This window comes from Arctopsyche grandis, chromosome 8, assembly GCF_051622035.1.
Source record: "Arctopsyche grandis isolate Sample6627 chromosome 8, ASM5162203v2, whole genome shotgun sequence".
Classification (NCBI taxonomy): Eukaryota; Metazoa; Arthropoda; class Insecta; order Trichoptera; family Hydropsychidae; genus Arctopsyche; species Arctopsyche grandis.
The window spans coordinates 3,446,620-3,468,399 of NC_135362.1; the positions used below are offsets into that span (position 1 = coordinate 3,446,620).

The 21,780-nt window shown below is 34.3% G+C and overlaps 1 protein-coding gene across 1 annotated transcript; it reads right to left on the reverse strand.

The window, feature by feature from the left end:
• Window positions 1-4,551: 4,551 nt before the first annotated feature.
• Window positions 4,552-15,931, reverse strand: Hdc (histidine decarboxylase). Its single transcript, XM_077437163.1, has 17 exons — window positions 15,904-15,931; window positions 14,422-14,594; window positions 13,219-13,332; window positions 13,022-13,144; window positions 12,780-12,948; window positions 12,594-12,703; window positions 7,446-7,585; window positions 7,286-7,375; window positions 7,146-7,216; window positions 7,050-7,069; window positions 6,885-6,983; window positions 6,734-6,812; window positions 6,364-6,528; window positions 6,197-6,304; window positions 5,495-5,665; window positions 5,227-5,400; window positions 4,552-5,165 (listed from the first exon to the last, which is right to left on the reverse strand). The coding sequence occupies exons 1-17, from the start codon at window positions 15,929-15,931 to the stop codon at window positions 4,552-4,554; spliced, it is 2,448 nt and encodes an 815-aa protein (XP_077293289.1).
• Window positions 15,932-21,780: the final 5,849 nt, after the last annotated feature.

Genomic DNA, 21,780 nt, shown 5'->3' on the forward strand with positions numbered 1-21,780 from the left:
TGTATGTATATATGTGTATTTGTGTATACGTGTAAGTATTTGTGTATATATGGATGGTGTACATATATGTTTATATAATTGTCTTTGGCCGGGAAGGCGCATTGATTTTATCTGTTAGGCCTTCTTGGTGTAAATTAAATAAAAAATAAAAATAAAAATAAAAATAAAAGTAAAAATAAAAATAAAAATAAAAATAAAAATAAAAATAAAAATAAAAATAAAAATAAAAATAAAAATAAAAATAAAAATAAAAATAAAAATAAAAATAAAAATAAAAATAAAAATAAAAATAAAAATAAAAATAAAAATAAAATAAAACATTTCAATTCATTTAGTAACCTATTTTTGTCTATTTCTAGGTATGCCGCCTACAATAGAATTCCTTTTTTCTTCTAATTCTTCTATTGATGATGAAATTAAGCCTTTCCCGGTCAAAAAATAGAACTCTTCCGCAATCTGTCGAATGCAGTGAAAGCGATTATCACAAGTTAATTCATAACGAATGTCATCAACAGATGAATGTGATCATATATGTACATATGTACTTTATGTTCTTAATCATTTTGAATGACATTGGTTTGAAAATCTCCCATTGAATATTGTTTGCCGAATATCCAATTACCTTTAATAAATGTATTGTTCATACTGTGTTTTTCATACATATATGACAAATATCCTTTTGTACGGCTCTGATTGCAAGGAACGTGCTTTAAAAAAAAAAAATACTGAAAAATACATTAATTTTGAGTTCATATTTTGTTTAGTGATTCTTTAATCAGCGCTTATCTAATAAAATTATGAAAGTTAATCATTGAAAAACACTTGCAAACAAACTCGCCTTCACCTTATTGGATATTCAAACTTTCATCGGCTTTTATGTACATATATCTATGGGTTTTACATACGAATATTAAATATTATCACTATCGTGTCAGCATTCGTGACCCATCCTCTACTTTCCTGCTATGATTTAAGACCGCTTTTCAATTAAAATCCTATTCACAAATATAAAATATGACTAAGCCCTTCTTAAGGTCGCACGCGGGTCAACGACGATGTGTCAAAGCTTTTTATTCAATTCGATTGCGCAACACGTTATCCGAATGATGCAACCGGAGAGACGAAATTCGATTTTCTCCACTACCATTGTCGATTATACATACATTACCACATTCGAGTGGAGATTTCTCTCATTTGACCACACCGTGGTGATTCATGGGAATGCACGCATCGCTGAATTTCCTAGAAGTCCTCGCCCAAAGTGGGTTTGGGTCAAATTCGTGACATACAAAAATTCCGATAATGGATGTCCAGATTTAATCGAATTTCAAACTGACTGATTAGATCCATCCGTTTTGATTAGATTATACAGATGAAAACACGAGCCTATTTAAAATAAAATTCAATCTACCAAAATTCTGAAGGGAAAATTTTTCATATACATATGTACAGAGGTAGTACATATGTATTTTGACCTCATTACGCCTGATCTTTACCTGATGTAACTTTTTTCATACAACAAATATGATTTATTTACTAAACATACCCATATATACTAACTTGTAAAAACTGCATGCCATAAATAATATTCCGTTTGTTACAGACATTACTAACAAACCAACCAGTAGATTCTATGACAGAGTCATTAATAACCATACTAACACACTTGTGAAGAGTCTCGGTGATTAAAACAATATATCTATGCCCTTCAGGTATAACACACAGATTACCTAAACACAATCTGCTTTAATTAATATTATGTATTAGATGTATTATGAGCATTTATAAGAATTGTAAATAGGTTTTTGAGCTCTTTTTCCTATTACGCTGTACATATTAACATTATAACTAACAAAATAAAATTAAAATTGTAAAATAGAAAATGATCAGTAGATCAGTAGCTATTAAAATAGATATAAGATGTATTGTGAACATAATTTGGTAATAATAAAAAGCAATTAAAAATCAAAACATTTAACTAAACATATAATTTGTAGGGCTTAAAATAAATTAAAATTAGAATTTACTCCAAACAAATATCATGTGTTGGTAATATAAACATTCTTTCAATTACATAAAATTAAAACAGGACAATAAACCAATGGAGCAACATGAGTATGTTCATTCATTTAATTAAATGCCTCAGTTTCCTCTTCAACGGGAGACCTCATTTTATGATTTTGTAAAGATCTTTACAACGATTTTCCTCAATTCAAAGGTTACCATCAATATCTTGATATTAACTTTCCAAAAATATATCAAAGTACATTCATATGTATGCACATGTGTAAAATTTGTCTATTTTTTGGAGAATCGACATACAAATAAGCCTTCATAACATATTATATCTCTTAACAAGCTTTTTCTTCGAGTGAAAATCTTTAACTTTATTATCTATTTCACATAAGAGTGATTTTTGAACACTGTATTGGGCAATACACAATGAAAATCCATTAGCTGTGTGAACCATTATTATGTTATATATATCTAAAGATTTTTACAATAAAATACAGTGTTTGGGAAATGGAATATAAACCGATTTTTTTATTATTATTTATAATACTACCTCTTAATTATTCGATGTTATATTATACTAGTTGTTTTACCAGGCTTTGCTCAGTATTTGTAATATAAACAGCGTAAACATGGCGCTATCCGCTATTATATAGCTTATTATTTTTATGATTGTGTTAAATGTGTTTTTTTGTGTATGTATATATATATTTTTTGTCTTATCTAATTTCTTTACTTATTATTTTCTTTCTTTTCTGTTATATATTTGACCATTGTGGTGCCCTAGGAATTCCTATAATGCTACATTGGTCCAAACTTTAAATAAATAAATAAATATATGTGTTACATACATATATTCAGTATTAAATTTCTGTATAGTTAATATAATATATAGTATTCTGTATAGTTAATATAACATATAATATATAGTTAAATAAATATTAGATGTATAAACCTATGTATACATACTTATTTATGAAAAACTTCTAGTGATTTTTCTTGTAATAAAATGACAACTTCCTCGCCTACTGTGATTATATTTTTATATTACACTTTTCAACAATTTTTGATAGAATGTATGTAAACGGAAAAAATAGATTCATTATCGCATTCATAGCTCAATTTCAAAAGCATGCATTAGTCAATGGACTTTATTTTTACGACAACTTTTGTTTGTTAAAGTTATCGAAATCCCAACTAGCACCCACCCAAAAGTACGTATACAATAAGTGTGCAAATATATTTGATTTCTTTAGATCTGATTATATTGTTCGTCTTCTTCTTCGTCTGCCATTGTCTTCAGATCGTGTTAATTGGATAAAATCTGCGTGTGCGGTCCAATTCGCACGGCCTCTCCCCATGGGAAATGCTCTCTCCTTGACAGTGTAGTAAACGACATTGAAAAAGGTGACGGGATCACTTTCCAACAACAATGAAAAGTCATTTATTTTATTGTGTATGTGTGTTTTATATATATTGTAATACGCTCGCGTGCCGTTTTCATAAATCTGAAAGATTATTATAATTTCACTTTGGGAACGAGTGGTGACAATGCTCTGACGTGATATCTAATGACTTGATTTTTCGTTACAGACAACGTCAATGCTAGAGATCATTAATTTATTTTATATATGTATGTATGTATATGTAAATAAAACGTAAAAAAACGCATATACATGTGTGTATGTATTAAATAGCCTACATTTTTGAACAATTTTCTCTTTTTTTGCTCATGATTAAGCCCACACTTAGACAACTTATATTTATCGTCTCCCATATTTATTCAATCCCTGTATGTCATCAAGCGTTCATAAATTTAAAAAAATGACCACTCCACGTTCAGAATTATTTTTATGGCTTTGGAGTGCATTATATTTAATTTAATTATTATAATTGGAAGTTTGAAATACATCTAAATCATAAATTATATATTGCTACATCACAAACATTTATTGAACAATAAATATAATATAATATTTTAAATATGTTACATCGAAAGTATTTATTGATTTCACACAGCAGTTTTTCTTTGAATTTTATTTAATTCATTAGCCAAATATTTAAAAATGAATTAAAACAATACAAAAATCAACCCACACATACATTCATATACATATATTTATTTTTTTTGAAATAGTTAACCATATCATAACTTTATAGCTATGCATAGCTAAAAAATAAATAAATAACATAATACACAAAATTAACAATAAACCCGTACGTATAATAACTTATCACGTATTATTAATTGTTATATGATATCATTGATCAAAATTTATAACACCTACACGACTACAATACATATGTACCTACATATATATTCAAATTCAATACATTTACACACATCATAAGCACATAAAATAATTCATTGCTCGTAAAACTAATTAACATTTAGCCATAATAGATATTTCTAATATTCTCTACGAGTAAATGCAACTATTTATCGATGGATTATCGATAAAAAAAATGATGCTGCTGATACATATTTTTGATTTTGCACTACTGACATATAGATATCTACGAAAAATATGCAATCGCTTATTGCTGATTCTGATTAACTTGACCCTTATAATGCAAACACTTTTTGCATATGTCATCGACTCTCTTACGAATCGGAGAGCTCTTTTCTCCTTTGACCCAAGATGACTTTTGGCTGAGTTTATTTTTGGACTTTTCATCTTCGTCGCAGCTGAAAGATCCTTCGCTGAATTGTTGCAGAAGCTTCTTCAGATATCCACCAGAAGCTGAAGAAGATGTAGCTTTTTCCGACATCGGTGTGAAAACATCTGCTTCTTCATTTACATCGATCTTCTCTTCTTCTATATCAATCTTGAACACGTCATCTTTTGGAAATCCATCTTCGTCTATACACTTTACTTCACAGTCGACCTTCTCTTGAGACTTCAATTCATTACTTCCATTGATATCGTCGTCCTTTTTATCATCGAAAGCTTTAAAAGAAGACGTTTGTTCGCTGTTTATGCCTTTTTCTTGATACAGAGGAAGTGTCGTGTCGACGGATTTGGACCTATAATGCCTATTAGTCGAACAAGGAACCATCAATTGGTTGTTATCAAAAGACTTCTTATTTTGAGAATCATCTTGAGATACCGTCTCTTGAGATCCAGCCGACAAATCACCAGGTGTCGAACCTAAAAAAGGCCAAAATCAATCATATTCTATTAAAATCACTTTATTGACCTTCAAAAGTACCTCCAGATGTTGCTAATTGATCCTCTCGGTCGTCTTCTTTCATCAGAGCCAAGTCTTGGCTACCAGGTTGATAGTCAGCAGCCGTTGCCAATATTCCTTGTACCATATCCATGCAGGAGTCCAAAGAGAATTGTTTTCCCGCCGTCATCATTCCTCGGATACGTCTTCTCATTGCTTCAAAAGTACAATGGTTAAAATCTTTTTGATCATAAAAGTCGATAGGAATCATCTGATATACATATGTGGCTTGAGAAAGACAACATCATACCTGGACTATCCTTTGGCTCGATCTGCAACGAATTGAAAGTCTCTGCAAACTTTGTCAAAAGACCACCATAGTCTCTGATGGCTGCAAAGCTTCCATCGACTATCTTGGGACTCATAGGACTGTTGGCCAGAAGCAAACTGGTACCGAAAGCAGCATTCAACTCGCGAGTATCTAAAAATTCGGATATTTTCTCGATACATTAGGTTTAAATGTTTAAATGTTTAAACACGAGGCAAATTGGGATTAAATAAAAGAAAAAAATCAAAGAAATAATAATTTTATTGTTCATTAAAAATCTAAACCATTAGAATCTATTTTGAACACGTCCAACTTCTGAAAAGCTTGCAAAAATAAAGGTAAATATTTATAAAAAAATATGTAACGATACATCGATCATTTTTCAATTGGATTTATAGTTTTAAAGCAATTGAAACTATTATACAATTGAAATTATGGATACAATTTGATTGAGATGACAAAAAAGAAATACAAAATACATATGAAATCACTCAGAGGATCAAATCGAAATGCTTTTCGGTTACTATAGAAACTCAATACAAAAGTTTACTAGCCAGCTCAACATTATCATGATAATGTAAAGCTCCAACTTATGAAAAAATTTGATGATAATTCTGTTATTGAAATTCAACCAAAACAAAGCAGACCTCGTCTTCAGCGCATTGAATACACAATGTACAATACCTTTGAGAGGAACTCTGGTCTTTTTGTGCGGTTGCAAGTTGCCATCTTCGGTGCCGAATTCTTCCATCAACACGTCTTTGGCCACGATGCGAATTTCAGCCCAGTCCTCTGAAATCAAATACTCGTTAGGAACGATTCTAGACACTATGGTGTCTCGTACTGCATACCCAATAAGTCGTTGTTCGTAGTCCTGGTCGATGTTATGGTGAATCTTATGACGTATCTCGATTTGAGACAAGCTGGCACACAGTGGATACGTCCACGAGCGTTCAATTTTTTAAGCAACCGTTCAGTTAACTCGTTGGCACCTTTCAGACGAAACACTACCATTCCTTGAATACATTAAAACTAATTAATATTAAATTAAGACTGTGTATTGTTCTAAAGTATTGATTTTGATGATGCCTAACTTTGGTGATGCCTGTTTGATGCATATTATGTACATATATATTATAATAGTATTTTGATTCTAATTTTGCTTTAAAGGTATTATTTAAATTATTTACACTCGACAAGAGATAGTTAAAATAAACTCACCTAAATGCCTGGCAGCTGGTATTTCAAACCTAGGATCGGCCAATACTAAGGCTTCAAACTTTTGAGCTAATCTCACGCCCTAAAATTTTAATCAATAAAATAAAATATATAACCAGAATAATATTATTAAAATAAAAATTCAATTACATACTTCTCGTATGTGTTTTTGAAGACCGCTAATTCCATAATTCCTTATTACGAACCACAGTTTTAGAGCGCGGAACCTTTTGCTCAGTGGTATTTGCCAATGCTGTAAAAATCCAAACATCAATAACTATAAATCATTACTGTAAAACAGACAAAAAATATATATTACCATATAATCAATAGCATGACCTGTGTAATGGAATAAAAATAAATTCAATTATTTAATAATTAAATTCAATATACGTGGTGTTAAAATATGTAATACCTGAATTTTCATGCTGGAGATATATAGGATTGACGTTGAACGTACTATGCAGAGATTTGCTATTTTTAACCCTAAATTAAATTTATTACATATTAATAACAATCATGTTGGAAATATATGAATAGTAGAATCGTACTCACCATAATGCTGTACAATCGAAATGTACCATTAACCATTTGGATGGATTGAAAGCAATGGAATCTGCGTATTCGATTCCGGTCATCCAGTGCCTAATGTTTACCATTTTTATTATTAATAATTTACAAATATGTAGATATATGATAAAAGTTCAGAATCTACCTAAATTCGGGGCATATGAATGCGCTTCCTGCATACGCTGCGTCTATGTGCAACCACAAAGATTCCTCTTTACAGATCGGTCCCAATTCCTGAACATTGTCGAAAGAACAGGCTCCCGTGGTTCCCAAAGTTGCGCAGAGCTTTGAGAATAATATTGAAATGAAAAGCGGTACGAAATGAAAGTGTGAATGCCAATTAAAAGGTAAATCATAAAAAGTTACGAGCATTACTCGACATATTTATTTTATAATGCAGTAATAACTGTAGATATTTGTATATCTACAGTTATTACAGCATTATATATACATATGTACATTTCACAATTACCGGTCTCCGTGACGAGACAGAATGTTAAACGACAGAAAACGCAAATATCGGAAGGCAAAGATCGAAAATCGAAAGATCTTAAGTCAAAAGATAAAAAAAATGGTGCATGGTAAACAGTACATACTCACTTAATTTGCGCGAGCAGGATACAACAGGAACAAGTGGAACAGGCTTTTCCTCCCGTATTAATGTGCGCGCGCAGAATACGGGAGGAAAAGCATGTTCCTCTTGTTCCTGTTGTATCCTGCTCGCGCAAATTAAGTGAGTATGTACCGTTTACCATGCACCATTTTTTTTTTGATCTTTCGATTTTCGATCTTTGCCTTCCGATTTTTGTGTTTTCTGTAATTTAACATTCTGTATCGTCACGTAGACCCCACAATTACACATACATACATTTCGTTTATTTTATGATGAATTACGAAAAAAAAAATTATCCGTTTAATAGGCGGAATAAATGTATGCATAATTGTGATTTATTGATTTATTTTACTTATTTTTATGTGTTTTGTTTTCTTTTTAAATAAATTTTTTGATATATGGAATTATTATTATTATTACCATTTTCATTGTTATTATTACTTTTTTGTGTTATTTTAGTAATATCTATTTTTCTCTACATACATACATATGTGCGGTAATATTATATTATCAATGTGTTACTTTTTAAAAATATATATTATGCATGTTTGTTATTGAAATTCCAACTTTTAAGTTAAAATTAATGAAAAAATATTTTTTAAAACATGAAATGTAGTATTTTTCCAGTAAATTCATTATTTAAGTTTAGAAATGTAATTTGGTCGGTGGCGGCTCGTCCATATGGGCTGCAGTCCTCCCAATACAGTACAAATGCATGCTATTTTTGTCGTCCACATGGGCTGCGGGGCTGCAGACCTCCCAGTAAAGTACATATTCAAGCTATTTTTGTTTTCATTCGATCAACGGTTTGGTTAACGAGCTACTACAGCCTGAATAATCTCTGCAGCCCCCCCACTATGAAATCTCACGAGCCGCTACTGATTATTTAGTTATAGTTCAAATACATACATATGTAGGTACAAATATAAATCATGTTTATTATGTTATTAATATGAATATTGATATTCAAAAAAGTCATGCTCCAATGAATGAATTTAATAAATTTATAAATTAAAATACATACATACATAGATAGGTTATAAAATTAAGTCAAACAATAAACTACATATAACAATAAACATCATCCGTTATATTTGATTTGATCATTCGTTAGAAATTAACCGCCCATAAACTACATATGTTGAGTTGATTGATAATTGATTGCTCTTATTATTATTATTTATTATTATTATCATTTATTATTATTATTATTATTTATATATTTATTTATTTTGCTTTACTATTTTTCAATAATGTTTTTACTATCTATGTCCATATATACTCATATACATTATTTATATGGGCATTGGGGATTGCACTATTCTCCCTTTCGCTTGGAATAAAAAGTTATTATTATTATGTATGTTTGTACATAGTTATCAATAAAATAAGTTTGAATTTATAAATACGAGCAGTTTCGGGAATAATCTCGAAACTCTTAGGAACTTAGAAAAAATTAGGACTACTTCGGGTATAAAAAAGTATTTATATACATACATTTTTTAAAAACCGTGGAAACGTGATAAAGGATCGATACTACAGAGATATACATATGTATATGTCTAACCCATTCAAAATTTTGAGGTCGAATTTTGTCACGATAAAAATACTTCATCGAATTGTAGATAAAATAAAAGTTAATTTTTCAGATTGAATGTCATCCACTAATATATTTTCTAATTATAAAACCTCCAAGGTTCCGTTTTGTATTAATACCGTTTGGATTTTTATTTGCTGCTTGTCGTTGGCTCTCATTTGATACATAGTTGGTATTAATTCACCGACAGAGCATCTGGTCCCGTTGTTGGTCTTATTTATTTGCGCTAAGTAATAAGAATTCGTCCCTGAGAGACCAATTTGTAGCAGGGCCGGCGCGGGATTAGCGGCCCGCGGGACACTGATCCTATACCCTCCCCAATGCCACCCCTGCTACCCCTTAAAATGAATATTATACATGTATATGTATATAAATACTTGTTGCCGAGGAGAGCGACGAATCGTTAAAATTGTACGGAATACATATGTATATAAATACAAAAGGTTTTCTAGTATGTTCCATCTATTGAAATAAATTACATAGATAAAAATAATGATGCAAATGCGACTTATTTGATATACTAAAAGTATGACTACATACTAGACATATTATATAATAAACAATGTTTTGCGAAAGAAAGCTAATAAGAGGCTTGTAAAAAGACTTCATTTAAAATTACTATTGTATAGTGCAGTGCTACTCAAACTTTTTCAGTTGGTGGACTAGTATATATTTTTCAGTAATTCTCACGGACTAGCATCATATTTTAAAATAAAACGTAGTGAAATATATTTAATTTATTTCAAAGATGAACAATATGTATATACATATGTAGTTATACAACGATGAAAAATGAAAATGAAATAAAAAGAAAAACTAATGAGACATATGACCCTGTTTGTTATTAGACAACTTATCCAGTCGTAGTTTTATCGAATCATGAATATCCACACTATTACGATGTGTTGTCTTAATTAACCTCATGGTTGAGAAACCAGCCTCGCCAAGGTAATTTGATGCAAATGGTAAAAGAGTTTTCAGTACAAGTTCATAAAGATCTGGGAATTCTGCTTTCAATTTGATCCAAAAGAACGCAAGTGAAATTGTGGTTTCAAAACACTTTTAATTCTTGATTTGCAGTCAATTAGTTTATCTTCCAAATTATCAATCATCAATTATCAGTCCATGGCAAAAATGGTTTTGGATCCATCCTTTTTCCCTTTCGCGGATGATTACATCGCGCAAAGACGTATTATTAAGTTCCTCTCCTCGTGAATAATATCAGCCCAAATCTTTCTAAACACGAATCTTCCATGATTTTAGTTTTCGTTTCAACCCATCTGTATTGTCTGCTATTTTAAAACAAGATGTCATTCTTCCTTGTATGGATAAGTTAAGGTCATTCAAAATGCAAAAAAATGTCTGTTTTGAAATTGTTCTGACATACATAAGATTTTGGGTTTGTTATATAAATATAGCGATCTCATCCCTGAGCTGAAACACTATCTTCAGTGGTACCCCGACTTTTCCGCGCGGTCAATAAACGCCCTGACATTAACGCGCCGACGTTAACGCGCCGCGACAAAACCGCGCCAGCAAAAACTGCTCGGCGACAAAACCGCGCCAGAATCCACTATCAGATGCAAGTTGCGCACGCGCGTTATCTCGATAGTTTCACAATTTATAATCAGACTTATCAAGTCAACAGTTTTATCAATCGTTTCAAATGCAAGTATGTAAAGTAGCAAAAATTTGTTGTATGACTATGTTTTACTACCTACATATATTGACTACTCGACGACTACCTACATATATTGGCTATATTTCAGACTTGCCTTTTGACTGTATTCAGATTTTTGGCGCGGCGCGGTAACGTCGGCGCGTTTATGTCGTGGCCCTTATTGACCGCGCGGTTTTGACTGGACACCCTCAGCACTTTACCCCTTGACAACCAACGTATAGTAGCATGCGATAATAGTCGTTTAGAATCGGCGCCCATATATTGGCATAGTATCCCAAATAATCTCGAGTTTGCAGGGCCTGTCTTTGTATAATTTATATAACGGATCAGATGATGCAACGTTGTCTGATGGTGCTTACGGACTAAACCAACGACAATTTTGGGCCAACTTTTTAACCAGCAGTAGCGTACAAAATATCGAAATAAAAATTAAATTTTAAAATTGAAATTAAATATCAAAATCAAGCTAAAGAGCGAGATTGAGCTAAAATTAGATCATCGTTGATGTTTTGAATTACAACAATGTTTTGAATTACGACGATACCGCATTTAAAACCAGAGAAATATTATAATTTCTCTGCGTACGAGCGAAAAAAAATATTGTTAAAGTCGTCACGACATGTTACTTTATTTCCACGTGGATGATCGACAAAAAAAAAACAATTCATAAAAAAACGCGGTGTCGGATGTCGGTGATTTGTCAAAGGGTTTTTTTTTCTTTCGTCGAAATAAAATTAATAATCACACATTATCCGATAAATTTTACTTCTGAAATGATTTAATTACTTGATTTATTTCGACGAGAGAAACAATTGAAGAATAAAAAAATCCGTTTGATGTGACCGACAACACCCCGGGTTAGCAAAAATCGTTGGATCACCCATACTAATACATGATATATTCTCAGTAACTGCGCATTACGGGGAAGTAAAAATAATAATTCTTTGATTTTTTTCGATCTTAGTGCGTATCTTCGTAAGTCAAAACATCTTCGACAAACAAAAGTCGAGGATTACCTGTATGTGATTGTTGATGATCTAATTTTAGGTCAATCTCGAAAATTTATTTAAATTGTGCATGTTCTGTTTTAACTTTCAATATTTAATTTTAATTTTAATATAATGATTATAATTTTATTTTGATACTTGAATTTAATTTTAATATAATAATAATAGTTTTAATTTTGATATTTAATTTCAATTTTTAAATTTAATTTTTATTTCGATATTTTGTACGCTACTGGTTTTAAAAGTTGGCCTGTGGGCCGTTCGTTGGCTTGGTGCGTACGCACCATTAGGCTATTGTTTTTTTTTTTAATTACGTCTATGTCCACGACCTCAAGAACTGGGCCGCGGACCAGTGTTTGAGTGGTACTGGTATAGTTTAATCAAATAAAACTCACCCAAAATGGAATCAACCCTTTGGCGCGATCCCTCTGCATGGCTTCGATCAATTTGTCTCCTCTCATACTCAAATTGTCATCGGCTTCGATATACCTCATCCTTACCAGTCCTATAAAGTCCAAACATTAGTATTATATAAAACCAACAGTAATTGCAAACGAAATTTCAAAAAATACGATACTAACCTATAAGTCCAGCTTTTTCTACAGAAGAGTGAGCTTGATCGGAACAATAGGCGACGAGGCGAGCATTTATTTCAGCATCCTCTAAATCTGGATTGGTTTCTTGCAGCCTCCTTATAATTCTGGACCTTCCAGCCAACAAGCAAATGAGCGTAGATTCGCTAGCAGTTGTCTATGAATTAATTTACGAATGTATTTAAAACAAGTTCCAAGTTTGAATTGACTTAATCAGTGTTTGTATTCACTTGAATTACTCCTCCTCCAGGACTATCGTTCTTCAGCCTCAGAAAGTCTTCAGGAAGTCCGATCATTTTACCTAACCAATTCATTATTACTGTCTCCAATTCGGTGCAAGCCGGAGACGATGCCTTGAATTTTCAATTTCATTATATAAAGTTTTATTTTTAACAGATATAATGCTAGTGAAATCAATGTAACATACCCATGTAAATCCTAAGCAATTGATGGCATCTGCCAACATATCTCCCAAAAGTGATGGATAAGAATTCAATGCCGGAAAGTAGGCATGCATATGAGGACTTTGCCAATGGGTAACCTTTGAAAATTTAAATTTAAGTATAAAAACTGTTTTCTTTTTTTTATTATATTTTTCCATAATGCTATTGTCCAGGTGAAACCAATGGTATTAAACTTGCATATACGTATGTATATATGATAAATTTAAAATCATATTCAAATATAAAGTGGGTACATAGGAACTGTTTCTGCAATGAAATTAAATAAATTGGCAAACTCTGATAGGAAACAATCGACCTTGGAGTCTAGTCAGCAACAAAGCCAGGGATAGAACCCGTGACCACCCAATCGAAAGTATTACATGCTAACCACTGATTTACAATGTTCCTGCTTAAATACAGTGGATTCCTCATAATTGTGACACATCGGGCCAAAAAAATTGTCCCAAATACCCGGCTGACTACAATAAGCGAATCTGAAGGATCAACCTTGGGATTCGTCCCAAATAACTGGCTGATCTGGTTAACTGGAGGCCCAATTAAGCGAAGTCCAGTGTAGAATGTTCAATAATATATACATTGTTATATAGGTATTACCTATATACTAATATATGTACCTATATGTAGTAAGAAATTAATTAGAATCAATTTCTACCATTTGGTCACCTTATTCACTAAAATACATATATTAATTTCATCGAGTCTATCCAGAAAAAGTTTTTAAGTATATTTTTTAACCAGCAGCATGGATGAGTACTTAGCATATAATGTGGTCACGGTTTCGATTCTCACTGGTTGCTGCTGGCCAAACCGTGGATATGTGACTCCAGGTCAATCATTTCCTATCACAGTTCGGAAATTTATCTAATTTTCATTGAAACGGTTCTTAGAAATTGGCATCCCTGTCCTATCTTGCAAAAGCATTTTCTTTTCACTGTGTAAAATGGTTTAATAAATAAATAACTATAATACAATCACATACACTTACATTTCAAATATATACACATGTTTATCTTTTTCCCAAATTTTATTCGTCAAGGTAACGCTGAGCAATTTAATTAGTACACCTTTTTAAATTTAAGTATCCAATTTTGATAAAAAAAACTTTTTAATTTGACTTTTTTGTTATTAACTTTACTTATTAAATTGGTATTAGTATAAATCATTACTCCAGGCATGATGACCCTTTCAACATCAGCCATGATGTCAGGCCAGGGCTCGCCAACAAGCGGCGCACTTTCCGGCAAAAGGGCGTGAAGAAAACCAGGCTGAACATCGGGAAAAACCCTTCGAGACGACACAGTGTCCAAGTAATCGGCAATGTAGTCCACCATCTCTTTTCCTGAACACAATAAAGAAAAACCAACAGTCAAAATGCTGTTTTATTCTTTTTAGTCTCCTTTTTAACACAGTCAAGATTCCATCTAGGACTTGGCAAAAAGAAATTGACAAATCGATCTGCAGCAGCACAAAGGCGAACCGGACTCGATTAACGCTTAGATAAAATAGGATTTCCCGGCTTGCACGTGTGGATGTGTGTATCGGAAAAGCTTTAGAAAGGAATTTACATGTGCCAATAAAACCCTCATAAGGTCTCATATGTTTTTATTAGGCTCGGCTTTTCTCGTAGAATCAATTCAGTGAGATGCTGGGGGTGTTGATCTGACGCAGTATATATGCACTAAAGTCGTTTTATCGACACTGACTTTAATATATTGTCCGATCCGTACACATATAAATAAGTTTCAGAAATATACATATTTACGGTCAATTCTCGGAAAATTCAATACATAAGACATGTATGAGGAAAAATCATACACATATTTGAGAGTCCGAGTTTTTTAATGCAATTATAATGAATATAATGTAATTATTTATATTCTTTAATAACGTTTTTTGTAACCACATCTTAAAATCTGAATTTCAACCTACATATATTTATCGGCATTTTTATATGTTTGAGAAAAATGGAATTTTATTTAATTCTCATATAAAGACAATTTAATATATTATCCCTATTAATCCAATTAAGATTCGTGTTAATACGAGTATTAGTACAAGCTTTTAGCTCGCCATTTTACCGATTAAAAATTCAGCACACTTTCAATTAACCCTTTTAAACGAAAACTAAAAATAGTGTGGCCAGAACACTATCTCAATAAACATGTTTCAATAGAAAATACTCAATATAAAATAGCATTAACAGTGGGAAAAAATCCCAAGTGAAAATACATACTTTTGACTTTTGATTTGAACTGGACGACTACTTAGAGAGATTTGAAAGCTGAAAATTACTGCAAATAAAAGATAAAATACCCGACTATAGATTCCAATATTCATTTTGAACATAAAATTGACAAATTTTGAGACATCGACCGAACAACACGAAGATATAGAAAAATCGCGCGATTAAAAAAACACATCTCCGAATCTCGAGCCAATCAACATTTTTTATTACCAGATTCATGTTTACTGGGCATAGATCTATAAGAAAAGTTATATCTCGTCTCTGAACCATTTTTCGTGTCCAACAGTGTAATTGAAATTATTGAGCTATTTAAAAAAAATATATATACATACATATATTATACAATATTCATCACAAAGATGTGTTAAATAGTCGAAAAATCGGTATTACAAACAAAACTCACCCCTAGTTCTGTATTCGTTGCTATCCATGTTCCTTTCAAACCGGAAAAATCACACAATCTAGCAGGAAAAACAAACAATAACTAGTTAATACACTCTGTTACGTCATAATGCAGAATTTTCATTGAAAATTTTACTCTATTCTACAACACGATGGGCTGAAAATATATGCACAGAGACGAACATCTCATGCTAAAACAACCTGAAACACTGAATTACCCCACACATGTACCTACTGACTCAGCTCTAATCGCATAATCGTCTTGGCATCGTCGGTCACTCTGTATCATTACTCCCATAAAACATGTACTTTAATAATATAATTATTAAAATAGTATAAGAAAAATCTAGCGATACTAATATGTACGTATATAAAATCAAAAAAAATTGCGTTCGTATTTTATACTGTTAAATTTAAACATAAAAGTATTTATTGTTTTATCTTCCGAAATTACAATATACATTTGTAATATATGCAAACGAATATTATTACTATTTATCACTACAAATTTAATATCTACGTATTCACTTTTATTTAAACACTACACCACGGATCGTGCGTAGTTTGTATGGCTTCAAATCGATACGATTAATAGTCACATTATTAAAAAGAAAAAAATTCTATCTTTATACCAAATACTAGATAATTTCGTGAATCAATATTGTTATTCATTTAATATAATATTCATTTGAATCGTATTATAGTAGATATCGCGTACTCAGAGCAGGATTAGTACCTACATATGTATAATATATATAAGGCCTGATTTTTTCGGGGCAGTGTTTTAAATATCGGAACAAATCATTTACTTCAGTAAAATGTCTATATACGTATAGAAAATATATATATATATACATATATACACATACAAATATATTATATTTAATATTATATATATTGAAAAATAGACATTAATGTAACATAAAGTCTAATAATAAAGTATGGAACGGAATATGACAAGGGTAGGAAACGGATAGGAAACGTAATATGACAAGGGTAATTGATATACCAATAAGGGTTGAAATGGCCATATTCACAGCATTTGAAATGATTTTTCTCCATTTAAAAAAAAATGTTTAAAAATTGAAAAAAAAATTTAAAAGTACGTTAAAACACGACAAATTATACACAAAAGTAGTAGTTTACATATTTTATTTAAAAAATTTGAAGCTTTAGTCTATTTTCAAATCAATAATAAATAATTTGTGAAGTGCGTTAGCAGGGTGAAAACTGACCGTGAACTGATTATTTATTTTATTCATCCCTAGGTTAAAAAATTTGGAGTTTTTTTTACCAAAACATGTGGGTTAAAATCCGAACTACCTACTAGCGTTAAAATAAACACGCGTTTCTCATATTTTTGCTACATATTGTCACAAAGTGTCACAAATTACGCTATTGGAAATAACTTTTTGTCATATGTAAGTCTTTATTGGAGAGAGTGAAGGGATTTTAATGACGATGGGCGGGTTACGTAGCTAGAAAAATGGATGCAAGATCAAAAAAAGAAGTGCCAGAATGGCACACGAGAGAATGTAAAGGGTTGAAAGTTAGGTGCAAAGAAAATGGGTGAATTTAATTAGAAATACGTATGAGATTATATGGATGAAAGTTGCACAAAACAGATATGAATTGAAGCTTGTTGGAGAGGCCTTTATCCAACAGTGGATGAAATAAGTGGCTGTTAATTATGATGAAATATCTGCAAATTGCATGCTATTTACTTTAGCACGATAATTCTTCAATGAATAGTTTTGGCACAGAATTGATACTGCATTTATTATTAAATTTAACTAAATCGTCCAAAAAAATTATATATATTCACATTGGCGCATTAAAAACACAATATATTGACCCTTTAGAGTACAGGGAAAAAATTGCAAAAACTATATTTAAAACATACGAAAATAAAGAGTACAAATTAAATATGAAACATGCGTCAATATATAAGAAAATCTAATGAAAAAAAATCTAATGTATATAAACTATTCAATAATCAGCTTTTAAATTTAATACTAAAATAGTTTGTACATGGAAAATAATAAATTTAGTTGTATATATTACTGCAGATAGGATAGGGTTGGTTTGAAATCCGTTTACGAATTCGCACTGGACGTGTTGCAAAATGAGATTTGAACTAACGTTATACTGAACTCTGACCGTTGTGCTTAAATTCGCCATATTCAATTTGTAAAGTTACCTGTATAATTTTCTTTCGGGAGAGATGCAAACAGTCTGGAGTCCGTGGGAAACTGTGGCAACAGGTCCTTTTGACTCCTCTTTATATATCCGTTTTGCTTCGTCTGTCTTGCTAGACTACATTGTCCTTCTTCTGTGTGTGTGTCTGTATGTGTACTGTAAGTATTGACAGTGAAGATCGAAACAGGGTGGCCTTTATATATAACTCCTAGATTTCAATTTATATACATACGTGCTAACTATTTATAAATAGCAGACTTAACAATGATTGATTGATTTAATATCGTGTGTTTTTGAATTCCAATCAATGCGCGTGCTATCTTTTAATCCATTGCACAATTAAACCAATTGTTTATGCAGGTTGTTAAAATTCTTTGGTTCGACACGATATTTATGTGGATTTGTTAAAAAAATAATCGAAATTGATATGTAACTTCGATGCAAATTTTCTCACGACACTGACTACAATATGGTAGAAAATGTATATTCTTTTATATAATACTAGTTGAACCCCGGCATGCGTTGCAATGCCAGAAAAAGGCATGCAATTCCCGTTCCCTTTTCAAGTGATGGTTGGAGCTCAACAAACGTCTCTTCAACGCCGTGTCGTCATAAACCAACTGGTAACGTGGTTACCAACGAATTCTTTGACTACACAATGACGCTTCAGACTTTAGCGTCGGTAAAATCGTAATTACGAATATCATTATAAAGAGGTTTTTTCACAGTAAGCTTCCCGGACATGCATACAACAAATCCTGAACGTTTCGTCGTAATCGGTTGAGTGGTTTAGGAGCCTATACGAGACAAACAAAAAACAAACAGACATTCAATTTTATCTATATATGTATGTAGATTGTATAAATGTATAACGACTTTCATTCATGAAAATCATAGAACTATTTTTTTATACTGAAATCATTTCAACCAATTATAGTATTTAATATGATAATAATAAAAGGTACATTTGCGCTATTATTGATTGACGATTTAATTAAAATTCCAACTGTATTATGTATATAAATTTCCAGACGTTATTTGTAGCAATTGCTAATGTAAATTAAATTACCAGTGGATTTTGACACTATATTACGTATATTATACTAGTGGGTTTACTCGGCTTCGCTCGGTATTTGTAATATAAACCGCTTAAACATGGCTAATGTAATAGTAAACATTTTATTAAAGTTATTTGAATAGTTTTATTTTGATTAAATTTATTTGAATATTCATTTGTTTTTTTATTGAATTTAACGTCACGGATTCTACGATCCAAAACTAACATACATACAAAGTCTCTTTCGAAATTATATATTAGACTAGCTGTTTTACCTGGCTTCGCTCAGTATTTGTAATATAAACAGCTTAAGCATGGCGAATCTAATAGAAATATTCATTTTTTTTTTTTTATTTAATTTATTTGAATCCAAAAATAATAATTCAACTATATTGAATCGTCGTCGTAGAAAATTTGATTTGATTTTCGATTACCAAAAAACCTTATCTAATCTATAATTTGGAAAGAGACTTTGTATGTAAATATCCTTGGTCGTCGTCGTCGTCTTCGTCGTCGTCTTCGTCGTCGTCCGTAGATCGGTGACGTCATCGAACACGTGATTCGATTTTTTTTTTTTTCGATCCATGGGCGCCGATTTGTTTTTTTCGATTCAATGGATTCACCCCCGCGGGGGCGCAAGGCGAGTAGTTTCATGGGGCCCCGCCAGGGGCGCCACAAGGGGCGCAGCCCCGAAGGGGGCCCGGGGGGCGCAGCCCCGTGGGGCCCCAGCCTCATGGGGCGCAGCCCCATGGGGCTCAAAAGGGGGCGCCACAAGGGGCGCAGCCCCGTGGGGCCCCGAAGGGGGCCCGGGAGGCCCAGCCTCATGGGGCGCAGCCCCATGGGGCTCAAAAGGGGGCGCCACAAGGGGCACAGCCCCGTGGGGCCCCAGCCTCATGGGGCGCAGCCCCATGGGGCTCAAAAGGGGGCGCCAACAGGGGCACAGCCCCGTGGGGCCCCGAAGGGGGCCCGGGGGGCCGAGCCTCATGGGGCGCAGCCCCATGGGGCTCAAAAGGGGGCGCCACAAGGGGCGCAGCCCCGTGGGGCCCCGAAGGGGGCCCGGGGGGCCCAGCCTCATGGGGCGCAGCCCCATGAGGCTCAAAAGGGGGCGCCACAAGGGGCGCAGCCCCGTGGGGCCCCGAAGGGGGCCCGGGGGGCCCAGCCTCATGGGGCGCAGCCCCATGGGGCTCAAAAGGGGGCGCCACAAGGGGCGCAGCCCCGTGGGGCCCCGAAGGGGGCCCGGGGGGCCCAGCCTCATGGGGCGCAAGCCCTAATAGGCATTAACTAAGGGGGGCGAAGCCCTAGACGGCAATTAATCATGGGGGCGCGGAGGGGCGAAGCCCTAAAAGGCAACTGATCATGGGGGCGAAGCCTTAGACGGCATTTAATCATGGGGGCGCGGAGGGGCGAAGCCCTTAAAGGCATTAGCTAAGGGGGGCGAAGCCCTAAACGGCAATTAATCTTGGGGGCGCGGGGGGCGAAGCCCTAAAAGGCAACTGATCATGGGGGCGAAGCCCTAGACGGCATTTAATCATGGGGGTGCGGAGGGGCGAAGCCCTAAAAGGCATTAACTAAGGGGGGCGAAGCCCTAAACGGCAATTAATCTTGGGGGCGTGGGGGGCGAAGCCCTAAAAGGCAACTGATCATGGGGGCGAAGCCTTGGACGGCATTTAATCATGGGGACGTGGAGGGGCGAAGCCCCAAAAGGCATTAGTTAAGGGGGGCGAAGCCCTAGACGGCAATTAACCATGGGGAAGTGGAGGGGCGAAGCCCTTATCGGCAACTGATCATGGGGGCGAAGCCCTAGACGGCATTTAATCATGGGGGCGCGGAGGGGCGAAGCCCTAAAAGGCATTAACTAAGGGGGGCGAAGCCCTAAACGGCAATTAATCTTGGGGGCGCGGGGGGCGAAGCCCTAAAAGGCAACTGATCATGGGGGCGAAGCCCTAGACGGCATTTAACCATGGGGGCGCGGAGGGGCGAAGCCCTAAAAGGCATTAACTAAGGGGGGCGAAGCCCTAAACGGCAATTAATCTTGGGGGCGCGGGGGGCGAAGCCCTAAAAGGCATTAACTAAGGGGGGCGAAGCCCTAGACGGCATTTAATCATGGGGGTGCGGAGGGGCGAAGCCCTAAAAGGCATTAACTAAGGGGGGCGAAGCCCTAAACGGCAATTAATCTTGGGGGCGCGGGGGGCGAAGCCCTAAAAGGCATTAACTAAGGGGGGCGAAGCCCTAGACGGCATTTAATCATGGGGGTGCGGAGGGGCGAAGCCCTAAAAGGCATTAACTAAGGGGGGCGAAGCCCTAAACGGCAATTAACCTTTGGGGCGCGGGGGGCGAAGCCCTAAAAGGCATTAACTTAGGGGGGCGAAGCCCTAGACGGCTTTTAATCATGGGGGCGCGGAGGGGCGAAGCCCTAAAAGGCAACTGATCATGGGGGCGAAGCCCTAAACGGCAATTGCTCATGGGGCGTGGAGGGGCGAAGCCCTAGAAGGCAAAGGCTCAGGGGGGCGCCGAGGGCGAAGCCCTAGAAGGCAAAAAAAAAAAAAAGATTTTTTTTTTTGATTTTTTTAAATTTTTTTTTTGATTTTTTTTTATTTTTTTTTTGATTTTTTTTTTGATTTT

Coding starts and splice junctions, on each gene's coding strand:
- Hdc (XM_077437163.1), bottom strand. CDS start 15,931: ATGGATAGCAACGAATACAGAACTAGGG. Junction 6,984..7,049: donor GTCATGCTATTGATTATATG/GTAATATATATT, acceptor GGATTTTTACAG/CATTGGCAAATACCACTGAG. Junction 6,813..6,884: donor TTCAAAAACACATACGAGAA/GTATGTAATTGA, acceptor TTAAAATTTTAG/GGCGTGAGATTAGCTCAAAA.